This window comes from Triticum aestivum, chromosome 3A, assembly GCF_018294505.1.
Source record: "Triticum aestivum cultivar Chinese Spring chromosome 3A, IWGSC CS RefSeq v2.1, whole genome shotgun sequence".
In the NCBI taxonomy this organism is placed as follows: domain Eukaryota; kingdom Viridiplantae; phylum Streptophyta; class Magnoliopsida; order Poales; family Poaceae; genus Triticum; species Triticum aestivum.
Genome location: NC_057800.1, coordinates 691,112,454 through 691,135,576, shown reverse-complemented (window position 1 = coordinate 691,135,576; position 23,123 = coordinate 691,112,454). Strand labels below are relative to the sequence as shown.

The 23,123-nt window shown below is 45.2% G+C and overlaps 2 protein-coding genes across 3 annotated transcripts; both read left to right on the top strand.

The window, feature by feature from the left end:
- Positions 1-218: 218 nt before the first annotated feature.
- Positions 219-5,210, top strand: LOC123063263 (autophagy-related protein 18a). Its single transcript, XM_044487006.1, has 4 exons — positions 219-1,345; positions 3,636-3,837; positions 4,656-4,782; positions 4,876-5,210. Exons 1-4 carry the CDS (start codon positions 299-301, stop codon positions 4,964-4,966), a joined length of 1,467 nt encoding a protein of 488 aa, XP_044342941.1. The 5' UTR covers positions 219-298; the 3' UTR covers positions 4,967-5,210.
- Positions 5,211-10,072: 4,862 nt separating this feature from the next.
- On the top strand, positions 10,073-21,848 carry LOC123063262 (uncharacterized). Of its 2 annotated transcripts, XM_044487005.1 has the most exons (4): positions 10,073-10,238; positions 11,159-11,240; positions 19,445-19,613; positions 19,713-21,848. In XM_044487005.1, exon 4 carries the CDS (start codon positions 19,754-19,756, stop codon positions 21,644-21,646), a length of 1,893 nt encoding a protein of 630 aa, XP_044342940.1. In that variant the 5' UTR covers positions 10,073-10,238; positions 11,159-11,240; positions 19,445-19,613; positions 19,713-19,753; the 3' UTR covers positions 21,647-21,848. The 2 variants fall into 2 exon arrangements, with proteins under 2 accessions (XP_044342940.1, XP_044342939.1); XM_044487004.1 differs by having other exon boundaries at positions 19,445-21,848.
- Positions 21,849-23,123: the final 1,275 nt, after the last annotated feature.

The window sequence follows — 23,123 nt, the reverse complement described above, 5'->3', positions numbered from 1 at the left end:
ACGGCACGAAAGGTACGCGCGCAGCCTTGCCTCCCCCTCCACGCCATCCAACCCAGACCCGCCGGTACCGTCGCGTCACAGCACAAGCTACTACGCTGCCGGGAGCGGGCTCGCGCCCAGGGCCCAGGCCCGGCCCGGATGGCAAGGCGGGCCCCGCTTGCCAGTGACCAAGGCTGCTTCCTCCTAGTTGTGTAACTATTCCTTCCGACCCCCGCGGGCCAGACCAGAACAGACCAGGCGAGGTAGAGTTATCGTGCCGCCCCGACTCTCCTCTCCCCCTCCCCTCCCCTCCCCTCCCATGGCGACGCCCGCCCTGCCAAACCCTAGCCCGCTCCTCGACGACCCGCTGCCGCCCGAGCCCAAGCCGCGCCGGGAGCCCAAGGTGCGGGACCCGGACGCGCGGGAGCCGCCGGCGGCCGCGCAGGATCCGGAGGAAGACGCGCCCGAGGAGCCCGAGCCCGAGCAGGACGAGGGCCCGGAGCCGCCGCCCCTCCCCACCGACGCGATCGAGCCCACCCCGTCCGGCGCGGAGGTGGAGGACGGGGACGACACCTCGTCCGTCTCCTCCGTCTCGTCCGCCGCCGCTGCCACCGATGCCGCCGCCGCAACGGGGGGCAAGACGGAGAGGCCCTTCCCGGCGGCGACCGACCTGCTCCACATCTCCTACAACCAGGACTACGGCTGCTTCGCCGCGGGGACCAAGACGGGCTTCCGCATCTACAACTGCGACCCCTTCCGCGAGATCTTCCGCCGCGACCTCGGCCCCTCCCCCACCGCCGTTCCTGGGGAAGAGGCCGCCCAGGCCCTCCACCAGCCCGCCGTCGCGGGCGGCGGCGGTGGCGGCATCGGGGTCGTCGAGATGCTCTTCCGCTGCAACATACTGGCGCTCGTCGGGGGCGGGGACGCGCCACACTACCCGCCCAACAAGGTCATGATCTGGGACGACCACCAGAGCCGCTGCATCGGGGAGCTCTCCTTCAAGTCCCCCGTGCGCGGCGTCCGCCTCCGCCGCGACCGCATCGTCGTCGTCCTCGAGAACAAGATCTTCGTCTACAACTTTGCCGACCTCAAGCTGGTGCAGCAGATTGAGACCGCGCCCAACCCTAAGGGCCTGTGCTCTGTGTCGCAGCAGCCTGGCTCCATTGTGCTGGTCTGCCCCGGTGCGCAGAAGGGCCAGATCAGGGTCGAGCACTATGGTGCTAGGAAGACCAAGTTTATCAATGCGCATGCCTCCCGTGTCGCGTGCTTCGCGTTGTCACAGGATGGCAGGCTCATTGCCACCGCGAGCACCAAGGGGACGCTTGTGAGGATCTTCAATGCCGCTGAGGGCAACCTTCTCCAGGAAGTAAGTTTTCCCAGCATGCATTCATTCAAGTGATACATGATAGGGGAGTAATATATTTGACTGACGCATTCAAATGTTGGGTTAACTGAAAAAGGAAAAACCCTGCTGACTTGAGAAACTTTTGGATGATAGTCTATAAGGATTTGAATGAGCATCCAAATTGAAGCTTTGTAATGCATGATGCATCGGTGTTTAGCGTAGAATATAAGTTGATAAATGATGGGGAGTATTATATTTGACTGATACAATCAGGTGTTCAGTTAACTGAAAGTGGATACACCCTGTTTCTTTCAGAAACTTCTGAATGATTATTGTAAGAGCTGTAGGACTAGTCTGTGATTAATTGTGCTAGTACGCGGCAACTATGCTTTCAAAAGGTTTGGCTTTGCACCGATTTAGGTAGTACCATGTGACTTAGGTTGTTAGAACAACAATCACAGGCTTAACTTTACTTTTCGTTCTTAGAGGAATACATGTTGTGACATAGGTTAGCTTTTCAACTTAACGATAAAATGCTACCTATTCTGCTAATGCTAGATGCTGCATTTTGTTTGGCAAATGCAACCGTTGAAAGTTTGAAATTGCATTAGTGATTACTTGTAGTGATATCTTCCACAAGGAAGCCCCCCAAACAGAGTTTACGAAAATTACATCTCTCAGGTTAGTAGGATTTGAATGAGCATCCAAATTGAAGCTTTGTAGTGCATGATGCATCACCAGCATTGGTTAGTTAGTTAGGTTGTTTTCATGATCTTTATTAGTCTTGCTTGGTTAGCAATCAGTCCTTATTGATGTTTTGTTTTCTTTGTTCTTTAAAATCCAGTGTCGTTTCTTTATTTGAATTAAATTGAATATGGGATAAATTGAACTTCTTCCCTAGAATTTTTGGTGGGTTTTTCTATACTTTAAACAACCTGGACCTGATTAATCGACCCATCATGGACTTCATAATAAATATCATCATAAAAGAAGGAAAGTAACTCTTGATACTGTACTAGTTCAAGAGTGATGATCTTTATTCCTTGTTGTGTTTCCAGTTTTATCCGATGCCGATTCAACTACCATTTGTGAACTGACACCAGAAACGGTATTTGTCCTATAATATTAGTGTAACATTTACTGCGATGCCAACCATCTGCTTAGGAAATTAAATACACCCCATACATTGCTGCTGCCACTTGGGATCAAATGTTAGCACTGATGTATGATGAATCTTTGAAATTCTATATGAAGGAAATGTCTAATAAGTAAGTTAACATCATTGGAAGTGTTACATTGTGATCCTTCTTTGGTGGTCCATCATGGTCAGTACTCTGTAATGTCGCTTTCATACACCATTTGGGTTGCTTTGCTTATACTCATTTGTCATGATTAATATTGAAAACTGGAAGATACCTAATAAGTGAATTCCCTGGTTCTGAAGATGACCGTCTCTCATAATGCCCTTTGAAATCTTAGTCACAACAAACATTCTCGACATTGTAGTCAATTTCTCACAATTCTCCTTAGAAACCTTGGACAGCTAGCATTGTTGATGTTGGAGGGTCTGTAGTACAGATTGTACATCAACTGGAGAAACCGTACCCATTATTTGGTGGTGTGAAGATCTGTACATTCTTGTGTATCTTTGAAGGGCTGTTAACTTGGTATATATTCTGTTGGCCATAGATTAATAAAAAAATGTAGTATGCAACTTATTGTCATATAGGACTTTTATGATCAGAAATGTTCTTCCTTTTTTTTATTAGAGAAAAAAATATAGCACCATCACCCACGGTCCACCCCAATATCCATTTTTTGTTTTGCTTCACACCATCATGAAGTTGCCTAGTAAACACACCCGGCCTCATGTTAAAGCCATTTCTTGTTGTTTCTATTAATTGTTGCTTTGTAAAGATTTCAGAGCATTTTTCAATGATTTGGATGATTTGATTTCATTGCTTGTTTGTAATATATCATTTCAGTACCGGTGTTGCAATCATGTATTGCAAGTACCAAATTGCTCAAATAATTGAAGCAAGTACCAAGATCAGTCAGAAAGAACCACGGGATTTCCCACATTTTGATTTAAAAATTTAACTTATTAAAGCTGTATCTGTGGCTATGGAACTCTGTGCAATTACTGCCAAATTATGCTGACGAAGCTCACTGAGTTGGTAACTACATATCAAGTTATAATCTGCTAACTCATAAGTCTCAAGCTTATGATGAATGAAGTCTCTCACATGTCCTTACCTTTTGAATGCTGGGGATATATCATTTAATGTTGTTCTGCTTTGTTCTGTTGCAGGTAAGGAGAGGTGCTGACAGAGCAGAGATATATAGCTTGGCTTTCTCAAATAATTTACAGTATTTGGCTGTATCTAGTGATAAAGGAACAATTCATGTGTTCAATTTAAAGATAAATGTTGGTTTGACCACAAATGATAAGCCTCTGCCAGCTCCAGACGCTGATGTTCCCCATATGAGTCCATCATTTTCTTTTATTAAAGGTAAGTCCCTAATCATTCAGATATCTTGAGTTGCATACATCTTGTTTGCAATAATGAAATTATTCTCAGCTTTTTGTGTTTTTAATGTCATTACATTTAATTCGCTTAAAAAATCATCTTCATAACTTACAAACCAAGAACCAAGCTTTAGTTAACCTAAATAGTGAGTTGCTCCCGTTATGAATTAATTTGGAGCAAATGCTGTATCAACCATATTCACTGCTGGATACTATGTGTGTCCTTTCTTTCTATTGCAAGTAAGACTAAAGAACTTTTTGACGTTCAATAACGAAATACACTTTTTGTGGCCGAGTTTCCCCATTACAACATGCTTTTTAGCTTTTCAGATTTGTTTTGTGGCATTTTCTACTTAAATAAAGGGTACTAAAAAACGTTCTGGTTAGCTGCTTCTCTGATTGTATCCCGCATGTTTGACACTGCGTATAATGTTTGATTGGTTTACAGTGTAGTTAGTATACATGAATGTTCTGTAGGTTCTAGCTCCCATGATATTTTAGCCCCGTACTCCTTATCTTTCTTCAAGTTACCGCTTTACAATCTGTTGATATGTTCTTTTGCTCGAAGCTTGGAACTGAGCACTGCATGATTGGTCTGCACTTGTTGGTGTCCTTCATTTAGTTATGTTCTGCATTTTGATGCTTTCGAGCATGCACAAACTAAATATTTTGGGGGTCTTGAGTGCATGTTTAGGTGTGAGTGGGATTGCATGAAGTTGACCTTGATCTTGAGATTGAAGTGCTGAAGACACTTTTCAATTTTCCATCTAGTACCAAGCATGTCTATTTCATTGATGACAGGTGTGCTACCTAAATATTTCCACTCGGAGTGGTCTGTTGCTCAATTCAGGCTCCATGAGGGCGAGCAGTACATCGTTGCATTTGGTCATGAGAAGAATACCGTGGCAGTTGTTGGCATGGATGGAAGGTACATACATGAAATTGAACTTTATTAATCCTGGAAATAAAAGATTAGATTTCCAACAATAGGTTTATATATTTATTTTAACGCGACTTGCAGCTTCTACCGGTGCCAGTTCGACCCGGTCAATGGAGGAGAAATGCAGCAGCTGGAGTGCCACAATTTCCTAAAACCATCAGATCAGCCGTAGTAGCAAAATAATAAAGCAGCAGCAACTATTTGTCTGCCTTGTGTGCCATGGCTGGCTGTACAGTATCTCTGTAAGCTCTCGGCTCGGCTGAGGGTTAATTAAGCAGAGGCTAATGTTATGTGTAAATATATGCCTTTGGTGACGATGCCATAATGTGCTCTGTGGAGGCTCAGAAGGAAGAAGCCTTGTGCAGATGAACAATGATAGAATGCATCTTTTATCTATGAGTGTTTGATTAACAATACTTTTGCTAGTTGAATTTTACCAATGTCCTTGGCATGAAAGTCTTTCTGCCAAGGTCTCTCGTTGCTCTTCAAATAAAATTGAAATGACACATCTCTTGAGCTGAACTGCAATGAAGAGCACAAGACTTGCAAATGTACCACTTCTATGAGTTTTGCATTCCAGAGTTCTTTGACTATGATGCCGTAGTGTTCTCATAAACTAGCAACATACCTTCAACGCGTCCCTAGCACGCATCAGCCCAGCAGCCCCCGCAAGTAACTCCTGTAGTCCTGTGGATGGGCTAGTTGCCCCATGTTTGTGACACTCCTTGCTTTCGGCATTCCTTCCCGCGAAAGTACAATTTTTTCATGGACGAGTCTAGGTAGCGTCCGGCTGCTCGCTGGGCTTCACGAGCGGCTGGCCTAAAATAGAAATATTTTTGTCTACTCGACTAATAAGAAAAACAACGGAAGACCTTTCCTTCCTCGCCCTCGGCCGCTGACCCTAGCCTCGTCTGACGAAGTCACAACTCGCCGCCGGCCTCTGCCCCCACCCTCTCCCCGTCCACCTCCCCTTGTACGAGAGAATAGCAGAGACGAGATGAGGGAGATCGAGCGACCAGACAAGGTCAGGCGGCCGGCAGATCCAGAATCCGCCGCCACCGACAAGGGATTCTTCACCTGGGCGTTCCTCCATGGGCTTCTGCTACTGCTTCGATTCCTGCCCCCGGCACCATGCCTAGTGCCCCCAAGGAAAGTCCCATACTCTCTCTCTCTCTAGGCATGGCTACTACGGTTGGGAGATGGGGAAACACAAGCTTGCTATAGACGGAACGGCCAGAGGAGGAAGTTTGGGCGGAGGAGGGGGTGGAGATCGAGATGAAGATTGCTAGGGAATGGAGTTATTGCGTGGCCGCTGTTCGTGTTTGCCCAGTTCATTCATGCTGAATTTTGCAAGACGAGCACAGGTTGGTGTGCTGCAGGCCCGCAGCTGCTTTGGTCGCGGCTGAAACTTTTTGTTGATGGTTTGCCGATTTTTCTCCTACTGAATATACGACTGAATTTAACAAGAATTTTGCATATGAATGATTGCGCGATGACGGCTAGTTCGCATAGTCGCATACGCACGACTGCAGAAAGTGCACATGCGCGACGACGGAGTTGCACACTCCCGTCGACATACTAGCTCACACACGGCTCCAAGAGGTGCACACGCGTGACGGCGTAGTCGCACACGCGCGGCTGCCGAGTTGCACACCCTCGTCGCATAGTCGCACATGATGGCTACATAGTTGCATGCTCTTGTCAGCGTAGTCACACACGCACGACCACGGAAGTGCACACTCTCGTCTGGATGCATAATAGCTCACACACGACTGCGGGGTTGCACACGCTTGATGGCATAGTCGCACACGTAGGACCCAGAGTTGCACACTTTTGTCGGGTAGTAGCTCACCCATGGCCGTGGAGTTGCACACTCTCGTTAGCATAGCCGCACACTCGCGGCCGCTGAGTTGCACACTATCGCCACATAGTCACACATGACAACCATGGAGTTGCACACTCTTGTCAGCATAGTCACACATGCACGGCCACAGAGGTGCACACTCTCGTCCGCACAGTAACCCACGCACAACTGCGGCGGTTGCACATACGCAGTGGCACAGTCGCACAATCGGATGCGGGAGTTGCACACGCGCGGCATCATAGTCATACACGTACAGCCGCAGAGTTGCATGCTATCATTGGCACAGTTGGTTGGGGTAACAGATAAAGTTGCACTTCAACTACTAGGCAGTTGGTAGGGGTAGCGAACGAAGTAGCACATCTCATAGAAAGGGTAGTTCGGACAAGGACACCAACATTTTATAGGCAGGCAACAAACAAAGTTGCACTACTCGTGTACGTGTAGTTTTTCACTACTTGCACACCCTGCCCCATCTACCCTATCAACAATATGTGCAAGTTAGTCTGTTGTTTCAACCAACTGCCTAGTAGTCGATGTACAACTCATTCCCCTATCTACTTGTGGATATGTAGTTTCAGTTGGCGGGGCAATAGACGAGGTTGCACATAGTTTGCTAGGCAGTTGGCCGGGGCAACAAGCGAAGTTGCACATCTCAAGCAGGAATAGTTGGTTGGTGAAAACTCACATCCATGAGGGCAGTAAAAAGTTCCATATATACATGGCGCTAAAGTTGCACATCTCACTAGCACATGTGGTTTGGACGGGGTGCTAGCAGTCAAAACTACACGTCCATAGGGGTACGGGAAAAGTTGCACATCACTCTTAGAAAGTTGGCCGAGGCAGCATCTGAAGTTGCACATCCACTGTTAGACAGTTGGTCGAGATAGCAAACAGTGAAAACTGTACATCAACGGGCAGGGGGGAAGTAGCACATCAACTACTAGGCAGTTGGCTTGGGCAGCAAACAAAATTGCACATCTCAGTGTTAGGGGTAGTTTGGGGTGGAGGTCTCCACCGGTGAAAAGTGCACATCCATGGGTAGTGCAAAATTTGCACGTCGGCGCTCAAGTAGTTGCACATCGACTCTTACATAGTTGCACCAAAACGGGGAGTAAATTGCACACACAGAAATTCATCAAAACATATCCATGTGGGATCATGTTTCGAAGAGCACGTCGGAAGGGTTTTAACGGTGAAAACGGATCTTAATTTCGATGCACGGTTAAAAGTTATGGCTTTTTCAAAAAAAATTCAAAGATCCCAATTAAATGTGTTCACACATGCTTTTGTAATTTCTTTTTTTTGTTCACATGCCGACGAGAGTGTGCAACTCCGCGGCCATGCATGAGCACCTCCCACAACGATTCATGTGTAACTATACGGACGAGATTGTGCAACGCTGTGGCCATGCATGTGCGACTGTGCCGACGAGAGTGTGCAACCCCGCGGCCATGCGTGAGCACCTCCCACAATAATTTATGTGTGATTATGCGCACGAGATTGTGTAACTCGGTGGCATGCATGTGTGACTATACCGATGAGAGTGTGCAACTCCGCGACCGGGCGTGAGCACCTCCCACGACACAATTCATGTGCGACTATGCGGATAAGATCATGCAGTGCAACTCCGTGGCCATGCATATGCGACTGTGCCGACAAAAATGTGCAACTCCGCGGCCATGCGTGAGCATCTCCCACGACAATTCATCTGCGACTATACGGATGAGATTGTGCAACTCTGTGTCCATGCGTGTGTGACTAGACCGACGAGAGTGTGCAACTCTGCGGCCGAGCGTGAGAACCTCTCACGATAATTCATGTGCGACTATGTGGACCAGATTGTGCAACTCTGTTGCCATGCATGCGCGACCGCGCCGACGAAAGTGTGCAACTTCGCGGCGGGGCATGAGAACCTCCCACGAGAATTCATATGCGACTATGCGGACCAGATTGTGCAACTATGTGGTCATGCATGTGCCAACTAGGACTACTATGTGAGCAATTAGAACTACTATAGATGCCAATAAAAACTGATGGCCGTGTGTGCAACTTCCTAATGATCGTATCCAACTGAGAACGATTATGTGTGCAATTAGAACTACTATAGATGCCAACAAAAATGATCATCGTGTGTGCAACTTTTCAATGATTATGTCTAACTTGAAACAACTATATATGCAACTAGAACTACTATAGATGCCAATAAAAAATAACCATCATGCGTGCAATTTTTTAATGATTGTATTCAACTGAGAACAGTTATGTGTGCAACTACAACTACTATAGATGGCAACAAAAAATGTGACTAAAGAAAACATGTTTGCATCAAGCATATTTATTACTCATGACTGAAAAAGTATGGTCGTAACATTTACAAGCTACAAGGATTAGCTTTTCCATCGGTCATACCAGCTAAATTTTCTGAGATTACCTGAGGTAACCATTTATATTCATGTCATGTGTCTTCTCTTTCTTCAGTATTAATATGCAGGAACGCCTCTCATTTACGCACGCGAACACAGTTCAGTAGCAAAGAGCCAATTTCACATGCACGAGCCGGGGTTGCACGACTTGTTCCTCAGTTCGATCGATCACCATCAAGCGCTACTTTCATCTGATCTAGAGCCAGGACTAGTAGGCTATCGAGGCCGAGGCCCGTGTCTAACACCCGGGAACTGAATCACCCGATCACAGGAAGGCGGGAACCATACGCGCGCATGGGGCTGGAGCTACTGCCGCTCCGTCACTTCTGGCCGTCGACAGATCGACGTATCTCTTTCCTCCATCTTCGTCTTCAGCGTCCCCTGCCCCTCCCTATGAACCCCCGTCCATGACTGCCTGACGGCTGGCCGAAAAGGCGAAAACCTCACGGCCAAGGCCAGCGTGCAGGAAAAGGAAAATCACGCAGGCAAGAGGGGCGGAGAACAACGGCGCCGCTGCTCAGGTTTCCAGCCGGCCTGCTCGCATGCGGAGGAGAACGTGAGTTGGCGGACGGGAGGGGGGCAGCGGGACACGGCGGCACGGAGGCGGGGCCGGCTGCATCGGCCGGCGCGATGTGTGGCAGCGGTGGACTCGAGGGGGATGGGAACGAAAGGTGGGGACGCTGGAGGATACCCTGGGTTCTTCCTACTAGTTCCTACCATTTGTCAACTGCGAATCAAAGCTCGTGAACGGGAAATGACACTGGCAGAGGTAATTGGCGCAGCAGTACTGCTTGGTGTGGAGAATGTTACGAGACGATCAATTACTGGGCCAGCTAGTTGTCTGGCTTAGGGTTGGAGGTCGATCCGTGTGGGACACCGGATCTTATCGGAACAGTAGGTTGATAGCATTATTTCTTATCGAAACAGTAGGTTGAATGCTGGGCCACGCTAAAACAGAGTTTCGGTTCCAATTATTGACCTGCGCAGTGCATTTTAGTGTAGGGCACAAAGAGATCCCGCTTCATTCTGCTAGACTGCTACTCCTGCTTCTTCTGTGTTCCAAACCAGCGCCGGAGATCAGCCTCCACCCTCCGGAGCCCACACGAACGTCCCTCTCCTGCTGCCGCACCAGGACGCACGCTCTTCAGTGGTCACCGGTAAGATCTCACCTCAATCCATTCATCCATGCTGGAGCTAATTCTGCTGCTGAACGTGCACAAACCCACTCGGTCGTGCGCAATATGGCGGATTATCTTGGGAAGTCTAGCGGGTGATATTTTCTGTTTCGCTGCACGATATAGCAGATTATCTTGGGAGATCTAGTGTGTGATATTTCGGAAATCCAATTCAGCTCTCGATGTGTACGAACTGAAACCTACATCTGTTTCCGAAATATCACACACTAGGAGCCCACAGCGCAAAACGACAGAGCAGCCCATCCGGCACCCGAATGTTCGTGCCGATTACTTTACTTTTCAGTGCCTTGCTTCTTGGGATTAATTGTGCTGTACCAGACTACCAGTACCAGAGCAGAGCAGCAGCAACATTCTCGCTCATTCTTTGGAAGAACTATTTGTTGTATATCTGAATTTCATTTCTAGAACGCTAGTTGATTCCTGTCATGCCGTGATTTAAAATTTATTTGAGAGAAACTAGGAAAATCTGGGTTAGTTCAGACAGCCTAATTCATTGGGTAATACTAGCATATACTCTGCTGAAAACCCAGCATTGTAAAGCTTTTGAAACTGAACACAGAAATAGGTTGTCGGTGTTAGTCTGTTTAGGACAGTGTAGGATGTTGTTTTGTATGTTGCTATGGGCCAGATTAGATACGATAGGTATATTGTGTGATTTTGGTTACTTTTCTGCATGAATCTTGTACTTGTTTAGTTTTAGCCACTGCGTTTACCGTCAGCAATGTTTCAATCTTGCCAATAACAGCAATCATTTATAATCTTCCTATTCTAAATCGACCCTGTTGGATGGCTTGCAGGCAGCCCTCGCTCTGCTTTCATATCTATATAGCCCAAACCTTTGGTCCCAATTACCTGATTGCTGATTGGTCTTTGTTGTGCAGATGAATGCTCAGCTCTCGATGTTTTACATACATTAGCTGATCTCTCTGAATATTCCACAACCTTCGTCTATCGCTGAATCTGGTTAGTCTTATCTATGGCGCTAATTTCAGATGTTGTGAGCTATACTTCCTCTTTGACACTTAAAGCTACAAAAGGACATGCAATTTGAGCTTTGCAATGGTCCGTGGGCAAGGATATGATGGGGCTATTAATCTTTCTTAATTGTTAGAGATATTGCTACAATGATATTTTGCTACTATTATCGATATATGGTCATTGAGTCATTGATGTTGCTATCTTACAGCACATTTGTTGTCCTATACTTCCTCTTTGACACTTAAAGCTACAAAAGGACATGCAATTTGAGCTTTGCAATGGTCCGTGGGCAAGGATATGATGGGGCTATTAATCTTTCTTAATTGTTAGAGATATTGCTACAATGATATTTTGCTACTATTATCTATATATGGTCATTGAGTCATTGATGTTGCTATCTTACAGCACATTTGTTGTCCTATTTATATTGCTTTGCAAAAAAAATTTATAGGAATACCCAACACCAAAATCCTGGCTCCGCCACTGCTATCTTTGCTGCCACATATCATCCTTCCCAACCTCCACGACTATGGCCTCAGTGCTCACACAATCACAACGCGTTTGAATGTTGTCAATCCTAAGACGTATATCTCGCGGTACAATATGACAAATCTGCTTGTTTTTTCCGTGTGGTCATGGCGAGACATGCATACACGGTATAGATGGTTTCTTTCATGCTCAATGCTTGTTCCCTGAGGTATTCATTTCCAATCCGGATTAACACCGATATGAAAGAAAGACGGATCATGCATTGCTGATTAAGGTTGCATCCTAAATAGCATTTTTAAAACAGTTAACAAGTAAAATAACATCATATTCAAATTCTACATATTTTTTAATCAAATCCCACATATATAACATGTTAAATCTGAAGTTAAAGTTTAAAAGATATGAATATTTTTTTAAAGCATTTGATAAGTTTTGAGGGTTGATTAACCCAAATATCATAGGGGTTTTGCAAAAGCAAAAATCTGACTTAAAACTGGCTTGCAGGTTGATTACCAGAATTATCAAGGATTTTCCGCAAAAGCAAAAATGTACCTTAAAACTGAACTGCTGTTTAATTACTAGAAGCATCCAAGGGTTTACTACAAAATAGCATGACAGACTAAGAATATCACCTTTCTTTATTAGTAAATAAATAAAAGTTAATAGATAGATTAATTAAAAGATTAGAAGATATAAATAAATAAATACAAGATCATTTTAGCCGAAAGTTCCAGTGTTTTACATGTCCGACTCGCTAATGTCTGTTGTCGCAACTCGCATGTGTCAGTGCAATAGACATACGGGCCCGTTACAGGATTGTTACGGAACTTATATGGTCATTGAGTCATTGATGTTGCTATCTTACAACACATTTGTTGTCCTATTTATATTGCTTTGCAAAAAAAATAAATTATAGGAATACCCAGCACCAAATTCCTGGCTCCGCCACTACTATCTTTGCTGCCACATATCATCCTTCCCAACCTGCACGACTGTGGCCTCAGTGCTCATACAATCACAATGCGTTTGAATGTTGTCAATCCTAAGGCGTATATCTCGCGATACAATATGACAAATCTGCTTATGTTTTCCATGAGGTCACGGCGAGACATGCATGCACGGTATAGATGGTTTCTTTCATGCTCAATGCTTGTTCCCTCAGGTATTCATTTCCAATCCGGATCAACACCGGTATGAAAGAAAGACGGATCATGCATTGCTGATTAAGGTTGCATCCTAAATAGCATTTTTAAAACAGTTAACAAGTAAAATAACATCATATTCAAATTCTACATATTTTTTAATCAAATCCCACATATATAACATGTTAAATTTGAAGTTAAAGTTTAAAAGATATGAATATTTTTTTAAAGCATTTGATAACTTTTGAGGGTTGATTAACCCAAATATCATAGGGGTTTTGCAAAAGCGAAAATCTGACTTAAAACTGACTTGCAGGTTAATTACCAGAATTATCAAGGATTTTCTGCAAAAGCAAAAATGTACCTTAAAACTGAACTGCTGTTTGATTACTAGAAGCATCCAAGGGTTTACTATAAAATAGCATGACAGACTAAGAATATCACCTTTCTTTATTAGTAAACTAGCAAGATATGCCCGTGCGTTGTTACGGGAAAGAAAAAATGTAGACATCTACTAAATAATCATTTTTGAAGACCGCCCACATGCATATGCCCTCTATTTCAATTAGACATGTGCATGGGCAGCCCGGCCTAGAGGCCCGAGCCCGAAAGCCCGGCATCCGGGCTGGGCTCGAGCTCCATTTTCCCGCCCGAAGCCTGGCCCGAAAGCCCGGAAAAAGCCCGAAACAGCCATAAATCTATATTTTATTCAAAATATAGGTATAGTTTATTATTTTAATACCCAAAATATAATTATTTTAATTGAAAAATGGCACTGTTCATGTGCTTCGGGCCGGGCCGGGCCGGGCCGGGGCTTGGGATTTTTGCTTCGGGCTTTACAAAGCCCGGCCCGGCCCGGGGTTTGACCAGGTTTAATTTCAATATGCCGTCCCATCCGAGTTGTCGTTTATCCTTTTTCATGCACTCATCGAGCCGTGTCGACATGATCAAAAAAACGTCCGAATGTGGTCAATCCCTAGGCATTGAGTTTGGCCACTGCACTGCTCATCTGTCATTGAACCGCGCCGACGCAAGATAATGCTTAGACTTATATTGTCGAGCTGGAAGCGAGGGCTGCCCTCTGTGAGACACTCCCCGCACCTGGTCCGTAACAACCCCCTACTGCTGCTCACTTTCAACTTGCAATGTTGTGGACTTGTTTCATGAAGAAAGGGCATGTCCTGCACTTGTCCCGCCTAAATAAGGTCTAAAGGGTAACATGATTTTTTGTACTGCACACACATGCGTATTTACTGGCTAAGTAAACTTAATAAATAAACAGCTAGTCACCCTCGATGGAAACTAATTTTTAAATTCTTGATTGCCGGCGAAATTAAAAAAAGGGCAGTGTCGTTTGTCTCACTTTATATTTTTCTGCCTTCCCTCTATTGCATGTGAATATCCATGCAGCCAACCATCCCGAAATCTTCCTTCCATTATAATTTCATTCACATAGCCTACAGAAAGATAGCCTTCAAATTCTTTCCTTTAATACCCACAAATCTGCCTCAAATTCCTTCCTTTACTTACCTGAAATGCATCCTTACTTCCTTTATAATTTCTTAACCCATAAAGATAGCCTTCAATTCTTTCCTTTAATACCAAATTCGTCCTCAAATCCTTCCTCCACACAAGTGTTCTTCTTTCCTTTAACACCCACAAATCAGCCCTCAAATTCATCCTTCCTTCGTGTCCGCTCTCTCGCCGTCCTTTTTTAAGCGACTTGCTGATGATACAGAAGACTTGCTTGGATATAAACTGGTACAAATCTGTTTAAAGAAACCATGTGGGACTAATTTCACATGAAATAACTTTGCGTTGGTTGCTATGTCGTTCCGTAGGATAGGAGGTCACGTGTTGGATCCCCGACGTAGTTATTTTTCTTACGCGCGACCCAGAAAAGGCCTGGCGGGCTATGGGCCCAATACAAATACCTTGTTTTATTTTCTGGCACATGTTGATCGAAGGTTGAGGTGACGTAGGGCTTTTTTGAATCGGATCGAAGGTTGGGATGACCTACGAAACATAACGATGACGGACTAAGAACGGACCAAATTACGGAGGTAAGAAGCAAAAATACAAATTATGTCCAGGATAAATAAAAGTTAATAGATAGATTAATTAAAAGATATAAAATTCCAGCGTTTTACACGTCCGACTCGCTCCCCACCATTTCCCACCGAGGTGGCCCCCTTTGCCATGTCAGCATGTAATTAATCCCAGTCCGTAATTACCTGTATGTGTAGCAAAGCTCAGCGGAGTTTCCTATTTAGCACTGCAACGCCTCGTGCTGGGCCGACCCATGTATGGTTGCTCCAGGTTTTTCTTCCTCTATATGTTTTTATATAACGCAAAATAGCGATAGGCCAGGTTTCGAACCTGGGACCTCACTCGTCGTTCCATGCTTGCGGTACCACCCCGCCACACAGCAGGTTTTGGTAAGTTACAACCTTTCCTTTCTTTTATTCTCTTTTTTCTTTTTTTCTATTTTCCATTTCCCTTTTTAGTTTTCTGTTTTTTTGTACGAACAGGTTCCCCCTGCATCCTTTTGAATTTGATGAACTTTTTTTTCAAATTTGATGAACTTTTTTGAAATCCTATGAACCTTTTAAAATTCGGTGAACCTTTTTTCAATTTGGATGAACCTTTTTCAAAATCGATGAATTTTTTTCCATTTCGATGAACTTTTTTCAATTTTTGATGAAACTTTTCTAAGCTAATGAACTTTTTCAAAATCAGCAAACTTTTTTCAAATCAGTGAACTGTTTTTTCAAATTTTATGAACATTTCTATTCAAAATTGATGAATGTTTTGTTCAAAATCGGTAAACTATTTTCATTTCCAAATTTGTGACCTTTTTTCGAAATTTCATGAACTTTATCCTAAATTTTACAAACTTTTTCAAATTCGTGTAGATTTCCCAAATTCATGATTTTTTTTTCAGTTTGTACGAACCTTTTCGATTTAATGAACTTTCTTGAAATTCACGTTTTTTATATTGTGCATTCATTTTTTCTTTTTTATTTTCATTTTATCATAAATAATACAGGTTGGGTATATAATAAGGACTATTTGTCCTCAGAATAAACAGGGTGGATTGATTGGCCTAGTGGTTGTGTTCGAATTTGACCGCACATGTAGTCAGAGTTCGAATCCTGGCTTTACCACATTTTCGGACAATTTTGGTGATCTAACAACATAGCTGTGCCTCGCTCCGTTTCCTAGGCCGGCCCAGTTCGCGTCCCTGCAGGCGCGAATCGGCGCTCGCAGCGCTATATAGGAGCTCCTTTCAAGATCAGCATGCACAAAATCAAAGGAAAAAAACTTCGAGGCCCAAAGTCAAAGGGTGGATTGATTGGCCTAGTGGTTGTGTTCGAATTTGACCGCACATGTAGTCAGAGTTCGAATCCTGGCTTTACCACATTTTCGGACAATTTTGGTGATCTAACAACATCGCTGTTCCTCGCTCCGTTTCCTGGGCCGGCCCAGTTCGCGTCCCTGCAGGCGCGAATCGGCGCTCGCAGCGCTATATAGGAGCTCCTTTCAAGATCAGCATGCACAAAATCAAAGGAAAAAAACTTCGAGGCCCAAAGTCAAAGGGTGGATCGATTGGCCTAGTGGTTGTGTTCGAATTTGACCGCACATGTAGTCAGAGTTCGAATCCTGGCTTTACCACATTTTCGGACAATTTTGGTGATCTAACAACATCGCTGTGCCTTGCTCCGTTTCCTGGGCCGGCCCAGTTCGCGTCCCTGCAGGCGCGAATCGGCGCTCGCAGCGCTATATAGGAGCTCCTTTCAAGATCAGCATGCACAAAATCAAAGGAAAAAAACTTCGAGGCCCAAAGTCAAAGGGTGGATTGATTGGCCTAGTGGTTGTGTTCGAATTTGACCGCACATGTAGTCAGAGTTCGAATCCTGGCTTTACCACATTTTCGGACAATTTTGGTGATCTAACAACATCGCTGTGCCTCGCTCCGTTTCCTGGGCCGGCCCAGTTCGCGTCCTTGCAGGCGCGAATCGGCGCTCGTAGCGCTATATAGGAGCTCCTTTCAAGATCAGCATGCACAAAATCAAAGGAAAAAAACTTCGAGGCCCAAAGTCAAAGGGTGGATTGATTGGCCTAGTGGTTGTGTTCGAATTTGACCGCACATGTAGTCAGAGTTCGAATCCTGGCTTTACCACATTTTCGGACAATTTTGGTGATCTAACAACATCGCTGTGCCTCGCTCCGTTTCCTGGGCCGGCCCAGTTCGCGTCCCTGCAGGCGCGAATCGGCGCTCGCAGCGCTATATAGGAGCTCCTTTCAAGATCAGCATGCACAAAGTCAAAGGAAAAAAACTTCGAGGCCCAAAGTCAAAGGGTGGATTGATTGGCCTAGTGGTTGTGTTCGAATTTGACCGCACATGTAGTCAGAGTTTGAATCCTGGCTTTACCACATTTTCGGACAATTTTGGCGATCTAACAACATCGCTGTGCCTCGCTCCGTTTCCTGGGCTGGCCCAGTTCGCGTCCCCGCAGGCGCGAATCGGCGCTCGCAGCGCTATATAGGAGCTCCTTTCAAGATCAGCATGCACAAAGTCAAAGGAAAAAAACTTCGAGGCCCATGGGCGAACTAGGAAAAAGGGCCCATCTATTGTTGGCAGAGTAAGGAAATTGTTAGCTTGCATACATCTATTTGTTAGCGGAATATGAAGCTCGAAAGGCGAGGAACTACGCTCTTTCTATGTTATCCATCTCAGTCAACTTAGAGCATCTTCAGTCGGGCGCCTCAAACCCGCCTCATACGTTCGGGCAGGCTGCCTGGTCACGAAATTTAAACCTAGCCACTTCACTTCACTCCCCTTCGTCACCCAAACTCGTCTCCGGCGACTTCCGGCTGTCTCCGACATGGCGGGTAGCGGATTCGAGTTCTTCAATCCAGATCCATCGACACCGAGTTCATCCCACGCGGCCTCGAGGAGGAGATGGCCGTCCGGCTTGCGCTCTACCGCGCCCGAGAGGAGGCCCGTGCACGGCTGCGCTCGAACTCATTTCGCCGGGAATCCATTGCATCCGCCCAAATGGCGTATGGATCCGACACTGGGCCAGCTGTAGCTGCCTCGCCGGAGGCCGTGCGGTTCGTCTAGCGTCCGAACGCGCTGGCGGACACGCAACCGGTACATTGGCACGCCGAGCATCGAGACACACCATGGGCCTCGTTCGACGAGGCCATGGCACGGTGTGCCCCCCGTGCACGGCACCAGGCGCGGGAGGCGGCGACATCCCTCGCGGCGGCGGACGTCGGCGAGAGAGCATCGCATTCTCTGGTGCCCAGTATGGCGCATCAGTCCGGGCGCCACAACCGCATCGTGGTGGACGTCCGCGGCTCGTCCTAGGACGGATGCGTCATCGATTTGACATCCACCGGCACCGTTCGGGTTCCGGGCTCCGACGAGGAAGAGTAGGGCATGGGAGGCGACGATGCCTTAAGTTCCATGAGCCAGCTCGTGTCCCATGCCCTACTCTACGTTGCCGGCGACCGGACCAACACTCTGGGTAGCGCAACTTGCTGCCGGACATGGTCAGGGCGGAGCCCGGCGAGCGAGGAGCGAAACCGGACGAAGCTCCGCTTAAAGATTGCTGTGTTGCATGTAATAACATGGATTCGAGATTTCTAATTTAAGGTACCCGGATGTGGAATGCATTTTTTGAGGCGTGACTGATCCTGTTTCTGTTTGTTGTACATGTAGTACCCATTTCTGTGCCTTGTACCATAGATGCGCAATGTCTCTATAAGCTCTCACAAATGGCCTCAGGTCAAACAAAAGCTAATTATTATTTCTATAAATTATCTAGGTGATGATCTTAGAAGAAAGAAGCATTGCGGAGAAGAATTAACATAGAATGCAACTTTATTATGAGCTCTAGCACACCATTTTGTTTTCACATTGATGTTATTTTTTTTCGTGTGTTCCTTGGTGATGTTAGCATGGAACCCTTAACTAGTTCTGTGGCAATCACTTGTAGAAATTACTTACACCATGGAAATTCTACTATTTAGACCATGGTAATTCTACTAATTAGCATGGCAAGTCCCATTTTTTTTTGTATTCACCATGGTATTTTTATTGTACATTCCATGGCAAAATAACTCTAACATGCCATTTTCATTTTGTAGAATACCATGGCAAACATTGATCATGTGGCACATTTATCAAATTTGGCATGGCAAAACCCTAATTTTGCCATGTTTTTAGTAAAAACAATCCTAATTTTTGTGCCATGATGTGTACCTTTTAAGAGCATGATGGCACATATTCACGTACCCATCATGGTAACTTTTATACACAGTTACCATGCTCTTTTTACTCAACATCATGGCAAAATTATCATTTTGGCTCCCAGGCTCGGATGAGCCCGGGTGTGAACAAAATATCATTCTGGTTATTGTAAGTATGTTTTTTTTCTATAAAGTTTGACTTAGGACAAATATAATATGAGAAATAAAAAACAGAGGGAGAATATATTTGTCCGGACTGCATATCATTTTTCACACTCTACCTGAATACATATGCAGAGGGAAATGAATACAACCATGGAAGAACGAGTATGCAGAAACTACATGGAGCTTTGAATCAACTACCATCTGAAACCAAGGAACAACATATACCGCGTGGAAGGTTTCGTGATGGTGGCGGCTGTGTTTATGATCGTCCTTGCCATTGGAGCGCCCATGCGGCGTCATTGTAAGAGCATAGTTATCAGATATGGAGTTGAGGGAGTGCTCTTACTGTCCTTTCCACTTCTCTCCTACACACTAGGATTGATGCATCTTTCTGATGCAGAGGCTGGGGAAAACCCCCTTTTCGAAGAAAAAAAAGGATTGATGCAGCAGCAGCTAATCAAGAACGGACTTTTCCTAGTGTGGGCGATGTTTCTGGCCATGCTTTATTTTGGGGGTACCATGGCAATATCAGTCCAGAAGCTTGGTGAGAACAGCACGATGAAGCTCAAATGCGACATTTTCTTGTCCATGTTCTACATGGGCATTGTTTTAGGCAACTTTGCTTTTGCCGCTAAGGACCTTCTTGGGCGCATTGGTTTAGTCATGACCTTTATTTTTGTGTGGACATGGGCAACGAGAATCGATTACCACATTGATGCTGCATCCTTAGCGAGCAAACCAACGGCAGAGAATGGCATCAAGTGGCTGGCCGACTACATGAAGCGTGAGCACCAAACCAGCACGTCCTACAACCCCCGCACCATGCAGGGATACAAGTATCCAGTTCTCATACACAATGCAACGGGAAATAGCTATTCTCCAGTAACACTTGATAAAATTTGGTGCGACAACATCGGTGTCTTGTCATCTTCCAACAGTCCTCATATCCGTCGCCTCAAAGATCTATGTCTCTCATTTGCTCTGTTCCATCTTGTGGTTCGGCGATACTTCGGTTACAGCTGTCCTGAATCTAAGCTTGACAAGTCTCGTGCTCTTGTTCTTGATGGACTGCTGCAAACAGAACAAGACTATGAAAGAGCATTCCAAGTGATTGAAGCAGAGCTTGCTTTTCTATATGACTTCTTCTTCACCAAGTATGCTGCCATTATGTATGGAAGTAAGAAGTACTATTGTGCTACCTCATTTGCCATCACAGTTGTCTGTATTGGTGTGGGTACATGGGCTATTAGTGTTTCCAACAAGCAAGTTTCTATTTTGGATGATCTCTTGGTCGAAACCAGCACATGTGACGTTGTGGTAACCGTAGCAGCCTTGGTTGCACTGTCACTATTCGAGCTGTTGCAGATATGTTCTTATTTTGCCTCCGACTGGTCAAAAGTATCCTTGGTTTGTACGTATGCAACAAATCCATCCTGGCAAAAAAATGACCGAATAAAGAAGGTTCTTTTGCTTCTAGGGAGACCTCACCGCTGGCTTCACTATTGGCGCAACACCATTGGCCAGTACTCAGTCCTTGATTCCTTCAGCTCCAGTTCTTGGGATCGGTTGAAGCAACGCTTTCAGAGTAGGAAGACCGGCAATCCTGTAGAGTTGCAAATGGAGGTGAAGAAGGCAGTCGCACGGGTTATCAAGAACTCAATCAACGGGCATCTATCAAATGGAGCATCGGCGTTGATGAGACATGGCATGAGTGATGAGCTATGCTGGGCATGTCAGACTGACGATGAATTTACTCTCACTCACAGCATATTGGTATGGCATGTCGCGACTGGCTACTGCGAGATCGAAACAATCGCAGGCCCCAATGAAAATGATATGCATCCAAACCGAGGTGTCGCCACTAGCTTGTCCAAGTATGTCGCATACTTGGTAGCTTGTGCTCCGACGTTGCTACCAGGCCGTCTGATAGTTTCAGAGTGTACGCTTGACGAGCTGGAGGCACAAGCAAAGAAAACTCTTCAAGGACTCGTATCACCAAGGGAGAGGTATGAAAAGCTTAGAGAACTGTACAATGTCGTTGATGAAGTTCCGTCAAGCGTAGCGGATGCAACTGCTGCAACAGAGGCAACGTCCGCGCATCTGTTGAGCAAGGGTGTCAGGCTAGGGAAGTTGTTGGAGAGCATGGAGAATCACATGATCCGTTGGGAACTATTGGCCGATTTCTGGGCAGAGATGCTGGTGTATATCGCCCCGTCTGATAATGTGGCTGGTCACATTGAACTTCTTGCTGAAGGTGGCGAGTTTGTGACCCACATCTGGGTGCTGCTTATGCATGCTGGCATCCTGGAGCGGCCTGCTACTGCAATACCCTAGATGAAGGAGAGCAAGATGGTCTAAAGGTGATGAAGGAGCTACCCTTGGTCGTCGTATGTCCTTTATGATTTATGTAATCAAGACGTTGTGTTTGTGACGACTCTGCGCTTGTTGATCTAGTGTAAGACTATGATTGTGTGTTGTACTTGCTTTCTGAAACTCTAATATCTCTTGTATGCTTGTACTAGTACATTCTCATATATGGCGTGGTTGTGCATGTGCCATGGGTCTGTTGCATCCGGCTGGAGCAGGATTTTGTGGCTTTTGTAGCACAGCGCTTGTGGCGTTGTGTTGTGAACTTGCTTTCATGGGGGTTATTGTTTTCGTCTCACTAGAGATAATATTTCTCAAAGACATTGCAGGCAAACCATTGTATGGTTGTATCCCTATTCCCTAGTATCAGATGGTTTGGCATCCAGCTAGTTGCTCCAGTTTAGAGCTTCGGCTCATGGACACCTCCTATCCCTGCCCTCCAATATAGCTTTGAGATCTGTGCTAGACTACTAACTTACTACGTGAAATTTTCTTTTTTTGTCTCTTCCACATAAAACAACATATAAACTTCAAACTTTGCAAGGTAGCAAAACATTCTTACTACAATGTGAGAAAAAAACTTAGATTTTTTTGATCGACATAAATATACAAAATGAGATATTCTTTATTCAAAAATGTTATTTTTAGTATTTATGATGCACGAAAAATCTGAATGTTTTTTCCCACATTTTAGTTAGAATGTTTTGTTGTGCTGCGAAGTTTGAAGTTCATATGTTCTTTATGAAAGAAACAAAAAAGATAAAAGTCTTTGCATGAATCTTGATGCATAAATAGTTGACTAGATAAGGAGGTGCACCAAAGCCTAAGCTCACAACATATTTTTCGTAGTAACAGCTAGCTGAGGTCTCTTACGTGCCGATCGAGTAAGTTGACAATTTGAAATGTCTGGACACTTATTTGTATACGGAGGAGTCTTCAGCTTTGTTAGCAGCCTCCCCCTTGAAAAATAATAATAATAGTATTCACGGATCAGACAATTGACGGTTGCTGGGAGCTAGGGATTTGTTTTCTGTTTCTTTGTACGCCGTTGTCAAAGCAGTCTGCTTCAGGAAATGATTTTCCATGTGTTTGTGGTGGGCTGCCTCCACCTATACCTACGCCAATCGCAGATCCGAAACTAGTCATCGATACGGATGAGGCCCCCATCACCATGTGGACTCGCAATTCGTTGCCCGATCGAGCTAACTTTGGCATGTTTCACATTTTCTACCCAGAGATCATAAGATACGTTCTTAGCCGCCCCCATATGCATGATGACATGAAACAAAGAACTTGTTTAGTTAGCAGCCACGAACCAACCACTCACGATGGCTACCTACGGGGCTATTTATTCTTTCTATTTTCTGTTTTTTTAACAGGCTATTCTCTGTCTTTAGTACGCCCTTGATGGAGGAGGTGAGGGATACCGTATCTTGTTGAAGAA